The sequence below is a fragment of the Monodelphis domestica genome, chromosome 1 (assembly GCF_027887165.1).
Source record: "Monodelphis domestica isolate mMonDom1 chromosome 1, mMonDom1.pri, whole genome shotgun sequence".
NCBI classification, from domain to species: domain Eukaryota; kingdom Metazoa; phylum Chordata; class Mammalia; order Didelphimorphia; family Didelphidae; genus Monodelphis; species Monodelphis domestica.
Window position 1 is genome coordinate 320,009,167 of NC_077227.1, and position 25,857 is coordinate 320,035,023.

The window sequence follows — 25,857 nt, forward strand, 5'->3', positions numbered from 1 at the left end:
TAGTTTCCTGCTTTCCTTCCAATTTTGACTATCAAAATTACCTATTTTACTTCCCCATTATCCTCTTTATCTCTTTAGTCATAAAGGCAAGCATTTTTTCCCATGCTCCCCTAATATGATTAAATTATCCTTTATGTCTAAATCATGCACCCATTTTGACTTTATCTTGGTATATGGTGTGAATGTTGGTCTATATATAGTTTCTGCCAATAAAATCTTTTTTAAAAATCATCTTTAATTTCTGTCTTAATAACAACTCTAAGATAGAAGGGCAAGAGCTAGCCAATTGGGCTTAAGTGATTTGCCCAGAGTCACACAACTTGGAAGTGCTTGGGGTCAGATTTGTACTTGTACCCTCCCAACTCCAGACCTGGTGCTTTATCCATTATAGCACTTAACCACCCCTTTGCCAATCAGGTCTTGAGTTTTAGTTTAGTCTTGTTAGCAAAATGATCTTTCTCTTTTTTTCTCTAGTTGTTTTTTTTTTCCTCCACTTTTATATATTTATCTTTCAGCCTAAAGCTCACCAGTTCAGTGTCAAATCCTTTTCAAGTCCTACACAGTGCAGCCACTGCACTTCTCTTATGGTTGGATTAATTCGACAAGGCTATGCTTGTGAGGGTGAGTAATTCAAATATTAATTGTTTGTTAGGTTAAATTATTGAAATATTTGCATTTGAGGCATTAACCAACTCAATGAAATGTAATTATTATAAGAATTTTAAGTTCAACCAGACCAGCTTTTGTTGCAAACTCCAAACTCCACAGCATATTAGCCTTCTACTTTGTGTCACCTTTTCTGTGACTTTTGTAATTCTATTCTACTCTGTGCTCGAGCCTCTGTCCCTCCTAGATACAACATTTATTCTCTCAGAGGAGAATAAAAATGGCCTCTAAATACATATATTGCCTAAAGCATTGTAAAGTTCAAAATTATTGTAAGCATTTAAATCTCAGATAATAAGTATGATTGCAGAAATTATAATAAACTCCTAAACTTCATGTATAATTTGTTCTTGTGATTAAATTGTCTTATAATTGCACATAGAATGTAACTTATAATGATTTTTATTTTTCCAGTGTGTTCCTTCTCATGCCATGTTTCATGCAAAGACAGTGCTCCTCAGGTTTGTCCAATTCCCCCTGAGCAATCAAAAAGGCCTCTTGGAGTAGATGTACAGAGAGGGATAGGAACTGCTTACAAAGGCTATGTCAAGGTAAGACTTGGGCAATAATAGAGAAAGGAAAAGCTCTGGGTTCTGTAAATGTCATAGTTTGGGTTCCAATCCAACTCTCCTACCTAATGGCTCTGTGATCTCTGTCATGTCACTAACCTTTTGGGGACCTAGCTTCCTCATCTTTGAAAGGAAAATAATAGCACTTATACTAGTAATATTTGCACTATACATCTCAGGGTTGTTTGATATAATAAACTATACATAAAATATTATATAATTATGAGCTTTTAATAGTCTATATTATCTGCCAAATTATACTTGAGAAGATTTTGATTCCACAATGTGAATACTGCTGTCACCCCATGAAATCTCAACCCTTCCAAATCTTCAAAGACAATCACTTTGACACACTGTGGCCCAAAAAATATTTACATGGTACTCAACTAATCAGACCCATATTTAAAGTTTTACAGCTTAATAGAGCCCATCAGAGTTGCTGTTACCCTAGAATACTTTTTAGATCCCAATTACCTCAGAGCCAATGAAATATAAGAAAAGAACTTTAATAGAAATGGTTATAGCTACTTAGAGTCAAGTTGATTTTGAATTTTTAAAATAAATAATGAAATGAGATTAGAAACTGAATACATTTGAGATCATTGACATGGAAGTTTATCCATTTTGTAAAGTACTTCCCCAGTATGGTGGGGAGGTAACCAGTCCAGGTTTAGAAGTGAGAAATCAAGTGTATGTTTTTTGATCAATCTGACTAAGTTCAGTTTGGGGATTTTTAGAAAATTCCTACCTTCTGTCTTAGAATTGACCCTAATTATTAATTCTGAAGCAGAAGAATGGTAAAGACCAGGCAATTAAATTAAGTGACTTCCCCAAGGTCACATAGTTAGGAAGTTTCTGAGGGCAGATTTGAACTGAGGTCCTTTCTGATTGTAGGCTTGGCACTCTGAACACTGAGCTACCTAGCTATCCCTAAGTTCAGTTTTTAAAGATATATTTCCAGGAAAACAAATTAATGTGTTTCTTTGCAGATTCCAAAGCCCACGGGGGTGAAGAAAGGATGGCAAAGAGCATATGCAATTGTCTGTGACTGTAAACTATTTTTGTATGATTTGCCTGAAGGAAAATCCACCCAGCCTGGTGTTGTTGCAAGTCAGGTCATAGATCTCAGGTTAGTTTCAGACTCCTTGTAAAGATAAATGCTGACTTTTTAAATTAATTTTGTTTTCATTTTTGTTTCATGAGAATATGTTGTTCTATTTCTACTATATGACCTCAGTTATTTTATTCTAGAAGGCACTTAAATTTAGCCAACACATAAAATGTTAATTTCTTTGTTTTGAAAAATTGGACAAATGTGGGCAGCTGGGTAGCTCAGTGGATTGAGAGCCAGGCCTAGAGACAGGAGGTCCTAGGTTCACATCTGGCCTCAGACGCTTCCTAGCTGTGTGACCCTGGGAAATTCACTTAATCTCCATTGCCTAGCTTTTACCACTCTTTTATCTTAGAAGAAATACACAGTATTGATTCTAAGGTGGAAGGTAAGTGTTTAAAAAAATTGTGTCTGTATATACAGAGTAGAAAAGTTGGAAAAACCAGTTGTGTACTTACTAGAAGTTAGTTCCAAGAAATGTAGAATCTGACCTCAAGATAATGAGATGCCTTTCTCTGATCTAGTATAACATCATTTTCTAATATTTTTCAGTTTTCCTGAAATTAAACACATAGAGAAAACTTAGCATTTCCCTTCTTCACTTCAACAAACATTAAGCAACTTTGTGCTTACTTTGCTAGGAATTCAAAAAGGAATTCAGCTCCTGGCCTCAAGAAGCTCAGAGTGTCATTGCATAATGAGCCATATTATAGCAATAGCTTTAAAACTTAAAATATGATTGAATATGTAGGAGATATTAAAAGGTGGGGTCTATGAGGTTCAAAAAGGGGACCCATCTCCCTATTTTTAGGTAGGAGAATCAGGAAAGGCTTCATGGAGATGATGGTACCTGAACTCAGCCTTAGAGACTGGAAAATATCAGCAGGCAAAGATGGAAGTGTGTTCCAAGTAGGGCAGATAGCATATTCAAAAAAGTAGATGAATAAAAAGGAGAGTAGGATAAGATCTGGGAAAAGTAATTAATCTAGCCCAGTATTATTATCTGATTCATCGTTTACTTTCACTTTATTTAAGACTCTCAAAATGTACATTTACTTGGCCATTTGTGACTCAATTTTTCCAGATTTTTTCATGAAGTGGTAAGATCCTTTCCATATTACAGTATAGTTTTCCCCACTATAAGATGTATTAGAAGATTTTAATATATGTCTTTGCAAACATTTGATGTAAATTTGGATTTGCATATGTTGAGAGTCAATTATAAAATGTTTGTCCTTAATTCACCAGTACTAGCACTTTTTAAAAAATCCTTATCTTCCGTCTTAGAATCAATATTGTATATTGGTTCTAAGGCAGAAAAGTATAAGGGCTAGGCAATGGGGGTCAAGTGACTTGCCTAGGGTCACACAGGTGGGAAGTGTCTCTGCAGTCAGATTTGAACCCAGGACCTCCCATCTCTAGATCTGGTTCTTAGTTCACTGAGCCACCCAGCTTCCCCTATCAGCACTTTAATAATACTATATGTATTATTAGCATATAAGAAATTAGACATGTGCTCTTTTCTTAAAAGCAGTTCATTATAAATGAGAAAGAATTTACCCGTTTTCAAAACAGAAGCCCAAGTATAGTTCTTTTAGATGCAGTTTCTTCCACAATTAGTAGAAATAAATCTATGGCCACTTCTTTGAAATGATGGTCTGATTTTAGCCAAGTGAAGTATTAAGTTATGTTTTAAGTATTACAGTTATGAAATGGTATGAAGCAATACTATACAAGCTTGCCTACACATTACCCACTACCTGTTGAAATCCTCCTCTCCCACATACCCCCATGATGGCCCAGCTCAATTGTGATTTCTTCCACTATTTTCCACAAGTTTTATTGTCCTATTTTTTTTGTTTCTTACCAGAGATGAAGAATTTTCTGTGAGCTGTGTCTTAGCATCAGATGTTATACATGCTACCCGCAGAGACATTCCTTGTATATTTAGGGTATGGCTTTTCGTGTTTCTTTTGTTTTTAAGAGAACCTCTTTTGAAACATTGTCCTCCAACAGTTTTTAAAATGATAAAATGTTTATTTTGAAACGATTGGCATTTAGAGTTAAATATACATTTAAAAATTTTCCAGAATATGCAAAAGATGTTTCTATATATATATAATTATTTCCTTCAGATTTAGAAATATAAATTATTTTTGTCTGTTTTAGCATTTTATTGCTGATAATTATATAATGTCTATGGGGATAAAAGTAATCTAATATTTCATACTTTCCTGTCTTAATCCACATTGCTTCAGTGTGTCCATCTCATTTTCATCCCCATTGCCTAGCAGCAGCATTATTCTCTCCACACAGGATTGCCATTTTAGGTGTGACCTTTCTCTCTAGCTCTTTTCATCTGAAATAACCCATTTCTCTCTCCTTCATTGATCTTGTTCCTTTTCTTAGTATACCTAAAACTTCTTTTCTCCTGTCTACATCTCTGCTATACTACTTTTTAAAAACTTGGTCTAGCAGTATATTCAACACTAAAAGAAATACTATAATTTATAAAGGGGCTTGTCATATGACAATATATGGCTTCAGTTTATTTTTTCATAGTCTTTAAGCTAGAGCAGAAATATTAAATGAAAGTCAAATATTCCTCATTTACCTTTTTTCTTTAATGGTATGCCTTTTTAAAAATATTGCACTAAGAAGCATTACAGTGAATTGCTATGATGAACAGGAAACTAACAAATCTTTCTCTATTTAAAGACCCCGTACTATATATAATAGACGTAGAGTTGCAATCATACATGATAAAAAAAGGTTACAGTACATAAAATACTGTAAAACACAAAAAGTTTTACACCTTCATCAATAAGGACTTAAGGAAAATCTCATATCCTTTCCAACATAATTTGTGTTAAAATTAAATGGTTCTGAGAATTTATTATTCCCTTTAGACGATGCTTTTAAGAATCTCTTCAATTGCTACTGTATAAGTAAACATTTCAGAATATGCTTTTAGGAAGCTATTTTGGCAAGGGCTAAGGTAACTAGAAATTAAAATGTTATAAACTAACAGGACTACATAAACTCTTTTTATTAGTATGCTTCCCATTTAGTATTTGATGGAAGAAGTGAAGAGGAAAGCTTTTGTTGTTTAGTGAGCTATAGTTGCTTGGAAATTAGAGAAGACAAAATGAAATTGAGATTTTTTTTTTTTAACTCCCAAGATTAGCATATCACATTTTTCAGAAAGAACTCTGGAAGAACTGAAGTTTTTGCTCATTTACTATGTTTATTTCTTTAAATACTTAAATTGCTTTTTATTATTAGGGTATAGGTGTGTCTGCTTTGTCTATTTTGTTTGTCTTATGTTTGTGTTTTGTTTATTTTATATTATTAAGGTGACAGCTTCTCTCTTAGGCACACCTGCTAAGACCAGTTCACTGCTAATTCTAACAGAGAATGAAAATGAGAAGAGGAAATGGGTTGGGATCCTAGAAGGACTACAGTCTATTCTACATAAAAACAGACTTAAAAATCAAGTTGTACATATTCCACAGGAAGCTTATGACAGCACACTGCCTCTTATTAAAACCATGTTAACAGCTGCAATAGTAGGTATGTACCTTGGAAGCTGCAGTTTATAAAGGAGTACATTTTTCCTGTTGTCAGAAAAGCTGATGTTCTAAATCATGCTCTCATGTTTAAAATATTTCTTCCACAAATATAAAGACTGCATGCCTACAAATTAAAAATATTTAAGGCTATAACTTCATTTCTTGAACCTTCTGTTATATTTACTAGACTAATTTGAATCCCATCCTCATATTTTTCTTTTAAACCGTTAACTTCTGTCTTAGACTCAATACTGAGTACCAGAGAAGAGTGACTTGCCCAGGATCACACAGCTAGAAAGTGTCTGAAGTCAGATTTGAACCCAGGACTTCCCATACCCAAGCCTGCCTCTATTCTCCGAGCCACTTAGCTGCTCCTATTCTCATATATTTTCTAGACTTATAAAATATTTAAGTACCAAATTTATGTTGCTATACACATCATTGGATTTAAAGGTAGTAGGAATGTACAGAATACTGACTCCTTGTATTCAAATCCTGCCTTTAATACTTACCATCTGTATGACCAAGTCATATAACCTCTGGTTATCATTTTTCTCAATTATATCATATCTAGTCTATATCTAGTCTCTCTCTGTAATACCTTCATAGATCAGAATTGGAAAAGACCCTAGATGACTTCTTGTCTGATCTTTACATTTTACAATGAATAAACTGAAGCCCAGAGAGGTTATTTGTCACAGGCCACACAGCAACAGGTCTAGAATTTTTACCCAGAGCTTCTTATAAATTCTTTGCATTTTCCATTTGGACCATTCTGCCTCATAACAATCTTATAGGATTGGTGTGAGGCTTAAATAGGAACGTATAGAGTGCGACACTACATAAATGGTGTCATTCTAATCTAGTTCAGACTCACATTTTACACATGGGAAAAGACACAGAGAGGTGAGTGAATGAATGAATGAAGGAAGGAATGAATGAATTAAGGAATGAATGAAAAAGTTGAATGCTTTACTATCATAGGTACTATTTGGATACTAATAGAATTCCTACTCTCAAAGAACTTGTATTCTAATAGGGAAAATAACATATATGTAAGGTTTCAGTTTTAAGTTTACTAGAAAGATCTCATGAATCTTAGGGTACAGTATCAAAACAGTTTATTTAATGTCTATTATTTAATGTACTTTTGATAAAATCATGTTATTTTTTGATGTACAGTCATTTGAACTATCAACTGTTTGAACAAAGAACTTTAGTGACAATAAATTTTCTTTTCTGGATCTTCATTAGCTGTGATTATAGCACCTGTGGAGGTAGTTGTCAAACTATATCTCCACAAATGTAGCAACCCAGGATGATACCTACCATCTTGGAAGTATTGTTGTTACCAAGATTCATAGCTTCAGGGTCCTGTATTGCCTCCACTGGACCCTGATATAGCAGGCAGTGGGGAGTGCAATCTCCCTCTTCATTGGGAGAGATGGTAGATAATGTGATGGTGGTGGTGGTAGTGGTTTGACATGCCTGGAACCTTGTTTAACAAGTTGGTAGTGATGAGTCACTTTTTCTTCATAAGAGTTATTTCTCCAGATGGTGGCTCTAAGAGCTGTGCTGAAAGCAGGACCTGTGGTCTGAGAGGTTCTGCTACTTCCATCACTCTTGAGCTTATCTGTCTATTGGTGGGAATTGGTTAGCAGTTGTTGCTGGTAGTGATCAGGAAGGTAGGCCCCTTCCTTACAATGATTTTTCTCCCTCGATGATGGCTACAGGAACAGTGACTTAGTGAAATGGTTTTCTCAACCAGGACTCTAGTCCAACCAATTCTCCCAAGCAGGACTTGAATGAAGTTACTCTTATCCTAATTCCAATAACCAATGCTGTAGACATAGATGAAATCTAGAGATTTCAACCAGACATTTGGCAAAGTCTCTAACATTATTTTGAACCAAAGTAGAAAAATGAGACTGGATAATGTTATACTTAATGATATAATAACAATAAAGATATATATTTAAACAATATTTAACTTGGTTCTGATTATTAAATTGGTGTCATCTTGGAAGCATGTTTCTAGGGTTGTAGTGCCTTAAAGGATAGCTTAGGTGGCATCAAGTTCGTAAGTAACATGAGAGGATACCTAACAGTTTATGGCAGACTATTCCAAAAAAGATGTAAGCAGTTTTAACATGTTGGAACCAATTCTATTAAGTTTATATAAGTTTATATTTAATATGGATAAATTGTATTTAGGTTTTTAAAAAAACCTTGTATGTTTATAAGATAGGTTGTAACTATATAGCAAGTTGTATGAGAAAAACTTGGATTTTTTCATGGACTATAAGCTCAGCATGAGAAAACTATGTGGATCCTGATGCAAAATCCCTAATGCATTATTTGGGAACAAGAGAAATGATTGCCCACTGCCCTCTGCCCTGGTAAGACAAAATTTGGCAGTTAATGTTCATTTGTAGGTATTTCATTTTGTTGGGGACATTGATAGCATGATCAGGAAATGGCAAATAGTGGTCATACCAGAAATGGTTGACCAAACTGAAAATATTTAGACTAGAAAAGTTTAAGAAACATTTTGTGGGATGAGGAGAGCCAACTTAGTTGTTTTCAAATATGTAGAGCTGTGATTCAAAGAGGCATTACATTTGTTCTTGTCATCAAAAAACAAAACCAGGAAAAATGGATGAAAGCTACAGGGAGGCAAATGGTAGCTCAGCATGAGAAAACATTCATAGAAAGTTCTGTACTGTCCCCAAAATGAAATAGGTTGATGTATTACATTGTGAATTTCTTGTTCATGGAAGTGTTCAATCATATTCCAGATGACCATTGGTCTATAATATATTAAATGATTTGAAAACTAAATCACCTTTAAGTCTTCCTTTCCCTTAAGATTATATATTCCATAAGTAATTTGGCCATAAATGTTGCTTTAAAATGTAGGACATTTTATAACAAATTACTAGTATTGAATGCTCTCTTTTATCTTTCTCCTTTTTTTATACAGATCGGGATAGGATAGCCATTGGTTTAGAAGAAGGACTGTATGTAATAGAGTTAACTCGTGATGGTAAGTTAATGTGATTTGGGTATGAGTATCTTTGATATGTTACTTTAATCTAATTGCTTCACTGAAAAATGCAGCATCATTCAGCTGATTATTTAAAAGTTAAATTATAAGTGAAATCAGAAGAGGAAAAAGGTGAAGTTTATCACTGTTCATGTGAATACTCTTGTGTATTATATGAAGATGGTCTCTGCATATAGCGGAACATTTCACACTTATTCCATTATTTATTTATCTTTGGATTAATTTATTTTGTCAATTTAGAACATTATTCCTTGGTTACAAGAATCATATTATTTCCCTCCCCTCCTCCCACCCTTTGCATAGATGACGCGCAATTTCACTGGGTATTACATGTGTCCTTGATCGGAACCTATTTCCATGTTTGTTTGTTTTTTCTAAAATTAATTTATTTAGTCAATTTAGAACATTATTCCTTGGTTACAAGAATCACATTATTTCTCTCCCTCCCCTTCCCCTACCCTTCCCGCAGCCGACACGCAATTTCATTGGGTATTACATATGTCCTTGATCAGAACCTGTTTCCATGTTGTTGGTGTTTGCATTAAGATGTTCATTTAGAGTCTACATCCCCAGCCATATCCCCTTGACCCATGTATTAAAGAAGTTGTTTTTCTTCTTTGTTTCTACTCCCACAGTGTCTCTGAATCCACTCTGAGTGTGGATAGTGTTCTTTCTCTTAGATCCCTACAAGTTGTTCAGGATCACTACATTGCCACTAATAGAGAAGTCCATCACATTTGATTGTGCCACAGTGTAACACTGTGTACAATGTTCTCCTGGTTCTGCTCCTCTCACTCTGCATCAATTCCTGGAGGTTGTTCCAGTTCACATGGAATTCTTCCACTTTATTATTCCTTTGAGCACAATAGTATTCCATCACCAACAGATACCACAATTTGTTCAGCCATTCCCCAATCGAAGGGCATCCCCTCATTTTCCAATTTTGGCCACCACAAAGTGCAGCTATGAATATTCTTGTAGAGGTCTTTTTCTTTATTATCTCTTTGGGGTACAAATCCAGCAGTGCTATGGCTGGATCAAAGGGCAGAAAGTCTTTTAGCACCCTTTGGGCATAGTTCCAAATTGCCATTCAGAATGGTTGGATCAATTCACAACTCCACCAGCAATGCATTAATGTCCCTATTTTGCCACATCCCCTCCAACATTTATTACTTTCCTTTGCTGTCATGTTAGCCAATCTGCTAAGTGTGAGGTGATACCTCAGAATTTTGATTTTGCATCTTTCTGATTATAAGAGATTTAGAATACTTTTTCATGTGCTTATTAATGGTTTTGATTTCTTTAACTGAAAATTGCCTATTCATGTTCCTTGCTCATTTATCAATTGGAGAATGGCTTGATTTTTTTGTACAATTGATTTAGCTCTTTATAAATTTGAGTAATTAGACCTTTGTCAGAGGTTTTTGTTACGAAGATTGTTTCTCAATTTGTTGCTTCCCTTCTAATTTTGGTTGCATTGGTTTTGTTTGTACAAAACCTTTTTAACTTGATGTAATCAAAATTATTGATTTTACATTTTGTGATTTTTTTTTCTAGCTCTTGCTTGGTTTTAAAGTCCTTTCCCAAAGATCTGACATGTATACTATTCTATATTAACCTAATTTACTTATACTCTCCTTCTTTATATTCAAGTCATTCACCCATTCTGAGTTTATCTTGGTGTAGGGTGTGAGGTGTTGATCTATTCCTAGTCTCTCCCATACTGTCTTCCAATTTTCCCAGCAGTTTTTATCAAATAGTGGAGTTTTGTCCCAAAAGCTGGGATCCTTGGGCTTGGGATCTTAGACTGTTACTTACCCCAAGTCTATTCCACTGATCCTCCTTTTTGTCTCTTAGCCAGTACCAAATTGTTTTGATGACCACTGTTTTATAATATAGTTTGAGATCTGGGACTGCAAGTCCTCCTTCCTTCGCATTTTTTTTTTATGATTTCCCTTCATATCCTTGATCTTTTGTTCTTCCAAATGAACTTTGTTATGTTTTTTTCTAATTCAATAAAAAAAAAGTTTTTTGGTAGTTCAATGGGTATGGCACTAAATAAGTAAATTAATTTGGATGAGATTGTCATTTTTATTATGTTATCTTGTCCTACCCATGAGCAATCGATGTGTAGAGAGGGTTTTGTAGTTGTGTTAATATAATTCCTGTATTTGTCTCAGCAGATTGTGTAGGGTGATTTTAAATGGAATTTCTCTTTCTAATTCTTGCTGCTAAGATGTGTTGGAAATATATAGAAATGCTGATGACTTATGTGCATTTATTTTGTATCCTGCAACTTTGCTAAAGTTGTTGATTATTTCTACTAACTTTTTAGTTGATTCTCTAGGATTCTTTAAGTAGACCATCATATCTTCTGCAAAGTGATAGCTTCATCTCCTCATTGCCTATTTCAATACCTTCAATTTCTTTTTCTTCTCTAATTACTACTGATAGTGTTTCTAGTACAATATTAAATAATAGAGGTGATAATGGGCATCCTTGTTTCACTCCTGATCTTATTGGGAAGGCTTCTAGTTTATCCCCATTGTAGATGATGTTTGCTGATGGTTTTAGATATATACTGTTTATTATTTTTAGGAAAGGCCCTTCTATTCCTATGCTTTCTAGTGTTTTCAATAGGAATAGGTGTTGTATTTTGGCAAAGGCTTTTTTTGCATCTATTGAGATAATCATGTGATTTTTGTTGGTTTTCTTGTTAATATCATTTATGTAGATGGTTTTCCTAATATTGAACCATCCTGGCTTTCCTGGTATGAATCCTACCTCCTCATGATCTCTTGTTGGAGTCTTTTTGCTAGTATCCTAGTTAAGATTTTTGCATCTTTATTCATTAAGGAGATTGGTCTATAGTTTTCCTTCTCTATTTTTGACCTGCCTGGCTTTGGAATCAGTACCATATTTGTGTCATAAAAGGAATTTGATAGAACTCCCTCTTTGCTTATTATGTCATATAGTTTCTATAATATTGGGATTAGTTGTTCTTTGGATATTTGATAGAATTCACTTGTGAATCCATCAGGCTCTTGAGATTTTTCTTAGGGAGTTCTTTGATGGCTTGTCCAATTTCTTTTTCTGATGTGGGATTATTTAAGAATTCTATTTCTTCTTCTGTTAATCTAGGCAATTTATATTTTTGTAACTATTCACCCATATCACCTAGATTGCCATATTTATTGCCAAATAATTGCGCATTACAATTTTTAATGATTGCCTTAATTTCCTCTCCATTAGAGATGAGGTCTCCCTTTTCATCTTGGATATGGTCAATTTAGTTTTCTTCTTTCCTTTTTAAAATTAGATTGACCAGTACTTTGTCTATTTTTTTTGGTTGTTTTTTCAAAGTACAAGCTTCTAGTCTTATGTATTAAATCAATAGTTATTTGACTTCCAATTTTATTAATTTCTCCCTTGATTTTTAGGATCGCTAATTTAGTCTTCATCTGAGGGTTTTTAATTTGTTCACTTTCTAGTTTTTTAATTTGCATGCCCAATTCATTGACCTCTGCCCACTCTAATTTGTTAATATATGAAAAGAAGGATATAAATTTCTCCCTGAGTACTGCTTTGGCTGCATCCCATAGATTTTGAAAGGATTTCTCATCATTGTCATTTTCTTCAATGAAATTATTAATTGTTTATATGATTTGTTCTTTAACTGATTTTGGAGAATATTACTGTTTAATTTCTAATTCATTTTTGATTTACCTCTCCATGTAACCTTATTAATTATTATTTTCATTGCACTGTGATCTGAGAAGATTTCATTTGTTATTTTTGCAATTGTTTGCAATGTTTTTATGTCCTAGCACATGGTCAATCTTTGTGAATATACCATGTGCTACTGAAAAGAAGGTGTATTCCTTTTTGTCCCTATTTATTTTTCTCCATATATCTACTAACTTTTTTTCTAAGATTCATTTACTTCTCTTACCTCTTTCTTATTTATTTTTTTGTTTGATTTATCTAGTTCGTATAGAGGAAGGATCAGGTCTCCCACTAGTATAGTTTTTCTATCTATTTTATCCTTGAGCTCCCTTAGTTTCTCCTTTAGAAATTTGGATGCTATGCCATTTGGTGCATACATGTTGAATATTGATATTCTCCTTGTCTATACTGCCTTTTATCAGGATGTAATTACCTTCCCTATCTCTTTTAACTAGATTTATTTTTACTTTGGCTTTGTTGGATATCATGATTGTGACTCTTGCCTTCTTTTTCTCAGATGATGCCTAATAGATTTTGCTCCATACTCTTACTTTTACCCTATGTACATCTACCTTCCTCTTGTGTGTTTCTTATAGACAACATATGGTAGGATTTTGGTTTCTAATCCACTCTGCTATTTGCTTGCGTTTTGTGGGTGAGTTCATTCCATTCACATTCAGAGTCATGATTACCAGCTGTGTATTTCCCAGCATTTTGATTTCCACTCTTGGTCCTGCCTTTTCTTCTACACCAATATTTTGTTTTTAATCAGTCCCACTAAATTCCCACCCTTATATTGCTTCCCTTTCTACACTCCTCCATTCTTATTCCCCTCTTATTTTCTTTACAGTCTTTTTAAACTACCCCCCCCCTTCCCTTGTACTGATTCCCTCCCCACCAGTCCATTTTTTACCCTTCTGCTTCCCTCTAGGGCACAAATCAATTCTCTGCCCCAATGTATTTGATTGTTCTTCCCTCTTTGAATCAATTTCAATACATGTAAGAATTGAGTATTTCCTATTTCCAGCCTCTTTACCCTTCCACTGTTTTGTTGTTCTCCCCACCTCCAGCCATGTGCTTTTTTGTGACATATAAATTTACCCCATTTTCTTTCTTTTTCCTTTTCTTTTAGTATTAACCTCTTTTTTAGCTCTAGTTGTGTATATATACATATATATATATATATATATATATATATATATATATATATATATATATATATATTTATGTATACATATATCTATATACATATTTATGTCTTGGCATTTCATCCTATACAGTTTGTCACTATTCCCTCTAAGGGTAATTCTTTTAGTTGCCCAGGTGATGATAACAATTTTTACAAATTACTAATGACCTCTTTTCTTATAGGGATACATATCATTTTAACTCATTGGGTCTCTTAAAAAAGGGTTTTTTTGTGTTTATTTTTCTTTTGTTTTTCTCCCCCCCTTTCTTAATTACCTTTTGATGATTCTCTTGAGTTCTGTGTTTGGGCATCAAATTTTCTGTTCAGATCTGGTCTTTTCTTCCAAATGCTTGGAATTCTTCTATTTTGTCAAATGACCATACTTTTCCCTATAAGAATATAGTCAGTTTTGCTGGGTACTTGATTCTTGGTTGTAGACCTAGTTCCCTCGCTTTCCGAAATACCATATTCCATGCCTTTCAGTCCTTCAGTGTAGATGCAGCCAGATCCTGTGTTATCCTCACTGTGTTTCTATGGTATGCGAATGACTTCTTATCAACTTGCAATATTTTTTCCTTAGTCTCATAGTTCTTTAATTTGGCTATAACATTTCTGGGTGTTGTCAGTTGAGGATTAAGTACAGGAGGTGCTCTGTGGATTCTTTTAGTCTTCACTTTTCCCTCTTTTTCTAGAATATCAGGACAGTTTTCTTGGATAATTTCCTGTAGTATGATGTCTAGACTTTTTCTTTTGTCATGGTCCTCCAGTAGAGCAATGATTCTTAAATTGTCTCTCCTGGAACAATTTTCTAAAACTTCTGTTTTGTGAATGAGGTGCTTCATATATTCCTCAATTTTTTCATTCTTTTGATTTTGTTTTATAGTGTCCTACTGCTTTGTGAAGTAGTTTGCTTCTAGTAGTTGTATTTTGGGTTTTTTCCCCCCCTATTTAAAGCAGATTATTAGCACTTCTTCTAGCTTCATTCTTCATGTTCTGTCCAAGTTCAACCCTATATCCAAAAGGGTTTTTGCCAAGTTTAAACAAAAACAACCCAAACAACCCCAAACCTATTATTGTAATTAAAATCAAGAGTTGCAAGATTGAAGCAAATAAAGATTTTTAATCCCATGTAGACCCTTTGTTCTTATTCTATTAATTCATTCATCAGTTTTTAAGAGGAATGGATGAAGAAAGGAAAAGGTTAAACAATTGAGAAATTATTTTTTTTTTCCCCACAGTTAAACATAGAAAACAAAACTTGCTCTATATGGCAAAGAGATTGCTCTAAAAATCCAGACTGCCTGACAAAAAGTACCTAATGTGTCTGTTTAAAACATTTTCTCTTTAAATGTTATTTATTTGATGTGAACCCTCTATTTCTGTTTATTAAAAATGACTTATGGAGATGATCCTATGTTCTTGAAGGATGCATCAGTGAAACATTTCTTAAATACTTACCTTCTGTCTTAGAATCAAAGCTGTATATTGGCTCAAGGCGAAAGAGAGGTTAAGGGAGAGGTAATAGAAGTTGAGTGACTTTCCTAGGATCACACATCTAGGAAGTATTTGGGGAAATATTTGAATCCAAGACCTCCTATCTCTAATCCTGGCACTTAATCCAATGAGATACCCTCAATCACAAGTCCTGACAGGTCCCATATCATGTAGTCATCCAGAATTTAAAATAAACTATTTGATTCAGATTTGCCATTATAATAATTTAAATCTTTATAAACCCAATTGAGCCCTACCACATTTCCCAAAACAGACTAACTTATTTTTATTGAAATCTAAGTGAATCCAAGCCCAAAAACAATTTCTAGAATACTAAAATACAAATAATTGCAAAGCTTGTTGGCATTTTTAAGCTCTATTTTTAGCTCGAATTTCATGCTTTGTATGCAAAAGGAATATAACAAACATCTATCAAACATTACATGGTTTTTATCCATAGCAAATTACATTGCAAATTATATACTGTTTCACTAAAAGAAGGAATTTTGGGGAATTCTAACAACTCAGAAAAGACCAGGATGCATTATGTTGGGAAACATATGTTTTGATTGAAGGTCTATAAAAGTCATTATAATCTTAACACTAAAAGGAGAATATAACTTTTTATAAGACCCCAAATGAGTTAAACATGTTATTTCTGCAGCCCAAAATATGGCTCATTTAGCAAAAAATACATTTGTAAACACTTCTACCTATTGTGTCACACATACTTTAACCAGAGTCCTTTTTCATTAACTACTCCCTGTTTTGTTTTGTTCTAAGCTCATATAATAGCTTATGTCAGAAAGAGTTGTATAAGGCACTTTGTAGATAAGTCTCAGGAATTCATCTGAGTCACAAGAGATTATGTGACATGCTCAAAGTCATACAGTGAATAATGGAGATGGAATTTGGACCCAGGTCTTCCTGAATCCAAGCCTAGTATCATCATCTACCATTGCCTCTGTACCTGAGCACAGAGAGGAAAATTCAGTAGTGAGAGAAAGAGAAAGAATAATAAAATAATAAATGAATTAATTCAAATTAAAAATAAGAGGAGAAAGAAAAATAAAGAGAAAGAATAAATGGACATATTTACTATTGTTGATAGAATTGATGTTGGGGGAATGGAAACTGGGCAATGGAAATCTAGAAAAAAATATCAATACTAATAGGTTCTAAATAATCCATGTTAGTTTGAATCTTCTTTGTCATTCAACCTCCCTAAGATTCTGTTTTTCCTTCTGCAAAATGAGGAGGTTGCTACTAGTTGGTCTCTGAGGTCTCTTCTAGCTTTAAATCTATAATAGTATAAAATTAACTTAGTAATGAAAGCCAAAATAGGTCCAAAGTGAGAATTATCAAGTTTTCCGTGAATGCAGACTCTTTTGTTCCTCTTACATTTCCCAACACTAGGATTTTCTGCCTGTTATTTCTTTTTTTTTTAAATAGTATTTTATTTGATCATTTCCATGCATTATTCATTAAAGACAAAGATCATTTTCTTTTCCTCCCTCCCACCCCCCGTAGCCGACGTGTGATTCCACTGGGTATCACATGTGTTCTTGATTCGAACCCATTGCCATGTTGTTAGTATCTGCATTAGAGTGTTCGTTCAGAGTCTCTCCTCTGTCATGTCCCCTCAGCCATTGTAGTCAGGCAGTTGCTTTTCCTCAGTGTTTCTACTCCCTCAGTTTGTCCCCTGCTTATGGACAGCGCTCCTTCTCCCAGATCCCTGCAGATTGCTCAGGGACATTACACTACCACCAATGGAGAAGTCCCATCACGTTCGACTATACCACAGTGTATTAGTCTCTGTGCACAATGCTCTCCCAGCTCTGTTCCTCCCGCTCTGCACCACCTCCCGGAGGTCGCCCCAGTCCCCATGGAATTCCTCCACCCCACCATTCCCTTTTGCACAACAATATTCCATCACCAACACACACCACAATTTGTTCAGCCACTCCCCAATTGATGGGCATCCCCTCGTTTTCCAATTTTTGGCCACCACAAAGAGCGCAGCTATAAATATTTTTGTACAAGTCTTTTTGTCCATTATCTCTTTGGGGTACAGACCCAGCAGTGCTATGGCTGGATCAAGGGGTAGACATTCTTTTATCGCCCTTTGTGCATAGTTCCAAATTGCCCCCCAGAATGGCTGGATCAGTTCACAACTCCACCAGCAATGAACCAATGTCCCTACTTTGCCACATCCCCTCCAGCATTCATCACCTTCCATAACTGTCATGCCAGCCAATCTGCTAGGTGTGAGGTGATACCCCAGAGTTGTTTTGATTTGCATCTCTCTGATCATGAGAGATCTAGAACACTTCCTCATGTGCTTATTAATAGTTTTGATTTCTTTATCTGAAAACTGCCTATCCATGTCCCCTGCCCATTTATCAATTGGGGAATGGCTTGATTTTTTGTACAATTGATTTAGCTCTTTATAAATTTGAGTAATTAAACCTTTGTCAGAGGTTTTTATGAAGATTTTTTCCCAATTTGTTGCTTTCCCTCTGATTTTAGTTACATTGGTTTTGTTAGTACAAAAGCCTTTTAATTCGATGTAGTCGAAATTATTTATTTTACATTTTGTGATTCTTTCTATGTCTTGCTTGGTTTTAAAGTCTTTCCCCTCCCAAAGGTCTGACATGTACACTACTCTGCGTTTACCCAACTCACTCACGGTTTCCCTCTCCATGTTCAAGTCCTTCACCCACTTTGAATCCATCTCGGTGCAGGGTGTGAGGTGCCAATCTACTCCCAGTCTCTCCCACACTGTCCTCCAACCCTCCCAGCAGTTCCTATCGAATAGTGGATTTTTGTCCCAAGACCTGGGATCTTTGGGTTTATCGTATACTGTCTGGCTGAGGTCACCCGCCCCCAGTCCACTCCACCGATCCTCCCCTCCGTCTCCCAGCCAGTACCAAACTGCCCCGATGACCGCTGCCCTGTAATATAATTTGAGGTCTGGGACTGCCAGGCCCCCCCCTCCCCCCCAACTTGTGTTTTTTTTTTTCATTATTTCCCTGGATATCCCCGATCCCCCGCTATTCCAAATGAACTTTGCCATGGCCTTTTCCAAATCAGTAAAGAAATCCTTTGGGAGTTCCATGGGTATGGCACCAAATAGATAAATAAGTTTGGGTAGGATGGTCATTTCTACCATATTGGCTCATCCTACCCATGAGCAGTTAATGTTTTTCCAATTGCTCAAGTCTAGTTTTAGTTGTGTGGAGAGTGTTTTGTAGTTGTTTTCATATAGTTCCTGTGTTTGTCTCAGGAGAAAGATTCCTAGGTATTTTATTTTGTCTAAGGTGATTTTGAATGGGATTTCTCTTTCTAGTTTTTGCTGCTGAGCTGTGTTGGAGATATATAGAAAAGCTGATGACTTATGTGGGTTTATTTTGTATCCTGCAACTTTGCTAAAGTTGTTGATTATTTCAATTAGCTTTTTGGTTGAATCTCTAGGATTCTTTAAGTAGACCATCATGTCATCTGCAAAGAGTAATAATTTGGTCTCCTCCTTGCCTATTTTAATGCCTTCAATTTCTTTTTCTTCTCTAATTGCTACTGCTAGTGTTTCTAGTACAATGTCAAATAGTAGAGGTGATAATGGGCATCCTTGTTTCACTCCTGATCTTATTGGGAATGCATCTAGTTTATCCCCATTGCAAATGATATTAGCTGATGGTTTTAGATATATACTGTTTATTATTTTTAGGAATGACCCTTCTGTTCCTATGCTTTCTAGTGTTTTTAATAGGAATGGGTGTTGTATTTTATCAAAGGCTTTTTCTGCATCTGTTGAGATAATCATGTGGTTCTTGTTGGTTTGCTTGTTGATGTGGTCAGTTATGTGGATGGTTTTCCTAATATTGAACCAGCCGTGCATCCCTGGTATAAATCCTACTTGATCATGGTGGATGACCCTTCTGATCACTTGCTGGAGTCTTTTTGCTAGTATCCTATTTAAGATTTTTGCATCTATATTCATTAGGGAGATTGGTCTATAGTTTTCTTTCTCTGTTTTTGACCTGCCTGGTTTTGGAATCAGTACCATGTTTGTGTCATAAAAGGAGTTTGGTAGAACTCCCTCTTTGCTTATTATGTCAAATAGTTTATATAGTATTGGGATTAACTGTTCTCTGAATGTTTGATAGAATTCACTGGTGAATCCATCAGGCCCTGGGGATTTTTTCTTAGGAAGTTCTTTGATGGCCTGTTGGATTTGTATTTTGGTTTTTAAAGACTGGATTTCATCCCTGGCTTTTTGGTCATCCTTCTCCTTCCAGTCTGATATTCTTTGCCTCATCTTTTATCTCCTTTGCCTCATTTTCAAGCTGATTAATTTTGACTTTCAAGATACTATTTTCTGTTTCCAGATGACTTATCTTTCTTTTTAAGTTCTTTTCCCAGTTGTCTTCAGCCTCTCTTAATTGTGTTTTGAATTGTATTTTGAGCTCTTCCAATGCCTGTATCCAATTTGCTAGGGTTTCTGTTTTTTTCCTTGATCTTCCCTCATTCTTTTCTGTTCCTTTTGTTCTTTTTTCATTGCCTGTATAGAAGCTGTCAGTTGTAATTTCTTTTTTCTTTTTCTGTTGTTTGCTCATATTTACCCCTTCTTTACTCTGCAGTTGCCTGTGCTTTTGCTCCTCAGTTTTTTTGTTGGATTTGTGGTTTGGGGCTTTTCTGTCAGCCTTTACCCTTGGAGCAAATTTGTCAGCAAATCTCTCAGTGCAGTTTATGGGGGAGGGCTGTTGGAGCTTGAGCTTCCCTGCCCTCTGAAGGCTTTGATGGGATTAAGTCCAGCTGGTTTGAGCTGGATGTGCCCTGAGGCCAAAACCTCAGGAGGGGGGGGCAATATGGAGTGTCTCCATTGCTGCAACTAGGCTACCCGCTTTGTGCTTCTTTTCCAGTTGCTTCCCCACCACTTGTGTTCAATGCTCTGATCCTGGCACAGCTTTACCCATAAGATACTCCCTCACGACCAGCACCCTTGCCCTCCCAGAGGTTCCAGCTACCGCAGGAGGCTTAGAGCTCTATGTGGGGGAAGGGTACTGTGACCTTCCGTCTTTCTTCCCCTTAAACCGAAGTGTTTTCAAATTCAGGCTTTGGGGGCCGTACCTTTTAAGTTGAGTCCAGCACGAGGGTTCCTTGGCTCTGTCCTGTTGTTAGGTTTGATTTTCAGTCCCCTAGGAGCATTTAGTTTGTAATCGGTAAGGAAGGGTTTTCAGACGTTTGAACTTTCGCTGCTTCTATGCCTCCATCTTGACTGCCTTGCACTTACTTTATGCCCACCACTGTGCTTCACATATAAGCAATGTGGTACAAATATAAGAAAGCCAGGCTTCCCCTGCCCTTAAAGAGCTTACATTCTAATGGAGGAAGACAGCATATGAAAAAGGTGCTGAAGGGAACAGGAGAAGCTTGGAGACCTAGTTCTCAGCAAGCAAAAGCAAAAGCTTCACCTATCAAAATTATGTAGTTTTTTTGTTCTATGATACTGCCATATTCAACACCATAATCTCCTGGAGAATTTCTCAAACTTTCCATTCCTGTTGTGCATTTTTTTTGTACAATTAAGGTCTAACATTTTCCTTCCTTATTTAAACATAAGGATTATTAATATGTGAAGATTAGAATAATGTTCCCTAGGAATGTGACAGGATTACCTATAGTCATCTCCCTAGAACAATTAGAGGATGTTTTTCAGTGGGGGGGATAACTACAGATTCTGTTTCATTATAGTTGTACAGTTCTATACCACAGATTTCAAGTATTCATTCCCAATAGCCTGTCAAGCTTATTGTTTGTCAGCACATTGGTAGGTAAACCAATGAGGATACTTTCTTCCCTAGAGTGATCCTGGATGGTTACCCAACTTTTCAATTACAAAGATTAAGTTTTTGTTGTTGTGTTTTGTTTTGTTTTTAAACCTTTACCTTCCACCTGGGAATTCAAAACTACATATTGGTTCCACGGTAGAAGAGTGGTATGGGTTAGGCAATGGGGGTCAAGTGACTAGCCCAGGGTTATATAGCTAGGAAGTGTCTGAGGTCAGATTTGAATCCAGTACCTCCCATCTCTAGGCCTGGTTCTCAATCCACTGAACTATCCAACTGTCCCCTCTAAATTGTTTTAGAGATTAAATTCTGGGATTTCATCTTTCCCTGATGTCCCTGTTTAGAAGACACACGTATGTGTATGCACAGTCTCTTCTCATAAATTTTTTCAAAGTATAGAATAATTCAAAATGGTATTGACACATCCACTTGATATTAGATCTGCATCCTTTGAGCAAGTGTTTGGAAACTTCATGAATACACCTTTCTATTCCAGTATCTGTACCACCCTACTAGGTTAACCTGGTTCAAGTTCATCAATTCTTTCATTTCAACTTAAACTTATTCTAAGCCAATTAAAGTACCCCCAAATAACAACTTATTATTTCACCCTAATAAGGAAAAACCAAAGAAATTAAAAAAAAACACCCAGTTGTTCTTAGCATAGGGACTTTTATTCATTTGTTTATTTGATTTTAAACCCTTACCTTCTATCTTAGAATTAATGCTGTGTATTGGTTCTAAGGCAGAAGAGTGGTATGGGCTAAACAATGGCAGTTAAGTATCTTGCCTAGGGTCACACAGGTAGGACGTGTCTAAGGCCAGATTTGAACCCAGGACCTCCTGACTCTAGGTCTGGCTCTCAATCCACTGAGCCACTCAGCTGTCCTCTGGAATTCTGCTTTAAAAAAAGTAATTATTAAAATATCCATCCCTTTTGGCCTACAGATCTCACTACTAGGCATATCAAATAAAGATTCTTCAAGAAAGATCTCACAGAAAATCAAGCCAAAGAATCCTTAGTACCACGAATAAATACTATGGAGTGAAAGAAAGAAAAAAACTCCTAAGGGGAAGAACAGTACTTCCACAGCTATATCTTTGGAATGGAGAATAGACATACCATTAAGAAATGTTAATGGTTTAGCATCACAGTGAGATGATAAAGGAACTTATGACATTTCTTTTATTAGACGACTAAAGAAAAAATTCAAGAAGGCTAGCAACAGAATTGAAAAGTGGAGAAGCAGAGAGCAATTTAGGCAGAAGGAAAAATGCAGCAATATAAGAGCAAACAATAGTTCATAATTTTTTTAATATCAGAAATGAAAGGAAACTTTGGGTCTAAATAAAGGAAAACAACAGAACTAAGAATGATAATCTGGAAATTATTGGTCTTTGTGCAGATAGATTAGAATACAAAAGATGCTGCCCAAGCATTTACTGAACCAGAAATTTAGTCACTAAGTTCTAAAGACTTCCTTTGTCAGAATTTTATAAGACTACACTGTTGGTGGAACTGTAAATTAGTCTAGCTGTTCAGAAAATAATATGGAACTATTCCCCAATAGTCACTGGACTGTGCCTGCTTTTTGACCTAGTGATGTACAAAAACATTTAAATCTTGGTTAAAAATTGATTTCTGCCAGATTTTCCTGTTTCACTTGCATTTTTTGTCAAACAGTAAGCCTTTATTCAATTGTCTGGTATATTTGGTTTTATTGATCACTATGTTATTGCTTATTTGCTTCTGTTTAATGTGAGCCAGATCTATTTCAGTTTTTTACTTTTTTAACTAGTTACAAATAGTTGTAATATTCATTTGTGGTGTAGCTCTAGATATGGTAGTGCATAGTCCCCTTCCTTTTCTAGTTTTTTCCACCAAATTCTTGACATTTTTTTTTAAACCCTTACCTTCCATCTTGGAGTCAATACTGTGTATTGGCTCCAAGGCAGAAGAGTGGTAAGGGCTAGGCAATGGGGGTCAAGTAACTTGCCCAAGGGTCACACAGCTGGGAAGTGGCTGAGGCCAGATTTGAACCTAGGACCTCCTGTCTCTAGGCCTGGTTCTCAATCCACTGAGCTACCCAGCTGCCCTCTAATTCTTGACATTTTATTCCTGTAGATGAAATTTTTTCCATTTTTTCCCCCTTAGGTTTCTAAAGTACTCCCTCAGTGATTTGGTATACTATTTTACAATTTTTACATATTTTACAAATGCAAATTTACAATTACAAAAAATAAAACATAATTCTAATTAAATCAAATTTAAAGGCTTTTGCATTAACAAAATTGATTCATCTACAATAAGAAGGGAGGCAGTCATCAGGGAAAAGACCTTTATGTCAATGTTTTTGATCAGGTCTTCTGTTTAAGATATATAAACACAAAGAGAAATTGAATTGAATTGAATTGAATTGAATTGAATTGAATTGAATTGAACAAATGAATTGAATCCTAAAAAGGATTGCATTTCTGGGCATCTAAAAAAAGGGGTGCCATATATACCAAAATATTTAGAACATCGCTTTTTACAGTAGCAAAGAGTTGGAATTAGGTAATAGCTGAACAAGTTTTGTTTCAATAATATAGGAGAATATTATTGTACTTTAAGAAATGATGAATATAAAGAATTTAAGGAAATATAGAATGAATTGAAGTATATAAATCACAAAAACAAGATATATAATGACTACAACAATGTAGAGGAAGTAATAACAAGAAATAATTGAATTATATGCTGACCATGCTTGGATTCACAGAAGAGATACAATAAGATACCGCCTTGAAAAGGTGGGCAACCATGGGCATGGTATACTACATATAACATCAACATTTTTCAATATATTGGTTAATTTAGTTTTCTTCTTTATTAAAAGGGATTATTTTTAGGGGGGGAGGGGAACTGTAGGAAATGTAAGTGATGTAAAAATTAAAAGAGAGCAATAAAAATGTATTTTAAAAATTACAGCCTATATAAAAAAAGATCAAAGATCCAATCATAGCAACAGTAAAAATTTTGCATTAAAGAAAAGAATAATAAATACAGAGTTTGTGGAATAAAAAACTCATTTTCAAATATTTTTTAAATACAGGGAGTGGAAAAAGCACTTTCTGTTCATAATCAAAAGCATTTGTCTAATACCCAGACTTATTTGTAAAGGAGAAACCTGGAAAACCTTCCTAACAAGGAAGATTGAAGCTACAATGTCCATCCTCAATATTTATTATTTAACATAGTTCTAGAAATTCTAGCTAGAGCAATAATACTCTCAGTATTGAAAGAATAAACAGTTAAACTTCTTTATCCATAACTGAGAATGATTTATGTAGAAATCTTAGAGAATCTTATTGGGGTACAATTGTCAAGACAAATTCCTTTATCAAAGTGGCAAGATGAGAAATCCTCCCATCAGCATGTCTGTTTGGTACTAACAAATACAGGGAAGAAGAGAGAAGTACCATTTAAAATGACAAAATGGTATACTAATTACCTGGAAGCTAACCTACAAAGACAAGATACAAAGAACTTACATAAACATAACTGTAAATTCATTTTTACAAAATGTACAAAAATCAACGGGTTAAGTTATGACCAATATAGTGAAAATGACAGTTCTACCCAAATAAAGCCAAGAATCCAATTCTATGTTAGTCAGATTACCAACAGGATACTTAACAGAGTTAAAGTAAGATGGTAGAACAAAAGGTCAAGGATATCTAGGGAAACAGAAGGATGAGTTTTCTATTATCAGATTTCAGATTTACCTGTCAAAACTATCCAATACTGGATAAAAAATAGAAAAGGTAATCAGTGGAATAGATTTATATAAGCATGACTTAGCAAGAAATCCATACAGTCATTGATAAGCCCAATAACACAAAGTACTGGTGAAGAATTTGCTGTCAATAGGAACTGCTGGGCATACAGAATATCAGTTCAACAGGAAATAGCTTTAGACTAGTGCCTTTCACCAAATATCACAATAAATTCCATATGCATGAGTGAATTAAAAACTTCTTAAAATTACACCATTCAAAATTAGAGGAAAATGAAAGGTTATATTTCTCACAGCTGTGGCTAGGGATTGAATATATAACTAACCACAATGTAGAGAATATCGTCAAAAACCAAGTAGATTATATTATATGACAAAGCTTTCCACAAATAATATAAATGCATCTAGAGAGAAGATACAGACTAAGGGGAAAATCTTTGCATACATCCATCCTTTTAACATGTTAAACTAGTAACAGTGAAGTTGCATTTGCTTTTTCAGTCTTTTATGTTACATTGTAGATGGTACATTGTAAGAAATTAAATTGTGAATAGATTGAAGTTTGCATAATGTTTCAAAGTTCAACAACACATTCTTTACTTTCATTTTACAGTGAATAAAGAGGCCTAGAAAGGGGAAATGATTTACCCAAGGTTACACAAGTAGGAAGTAGCAGTTAGGATTTGAGCCCATGGCCTCTGACTCCCAAATCCAATGGTTTTTTCTCCTTCCTCACACTTTACACTCGGAGGTTAGAATTGACAGAAGATAACCTTTCTCTACAGAAGAATATTTATGCTACCATAGTCTTTTATTCACTGAGATTTATTTCTTG

At 35.1% G+C, this 25,857-nt stretch overlaps 1 protein-coding gene across 1 annotated transcript in view; it reads left to right on the forward strand.

Annotated features, from left to right (window-relative positions):
* The window catches only part of CDC42BPB (CDC42 binding protein kinase beta), a 183,430-nt gene that overhangs the window by 139,466 nt on the left and 18,107 nt on the right, over nucleotides 1-25,857 (forward strand). Inside the window, exons 24-29 of the mRNA XM_001366950.5 lie at nucleotides 516-621; nucleotides 1,081-1,217; nucleotides 2,225-2,364; nucleotides 4,217-4,298; nucleotides 5,703-5,919; nucleotides 8,902-8,964. Of these exons, the coding sequence (XP_001366987.1) occupies nucleotides 516-621; nucleotides 1,081-1,217; nucleotides 2,225-2,364; nucleotides 4,217-4,298; nucleotides 5,703-5,919; nucleotides 8,902-8,964 (745 nt within the window). The remainder of the gene's footprint in view (nucleotides 1-515; nucleotides 622-1,080; nucleotides 1,218-2,224; nucleotides 2,365-4,216; nucleotides 4,299-5,702; nucleotides 5,920-8,901; nucleotides 8,965-25,857) is intronic.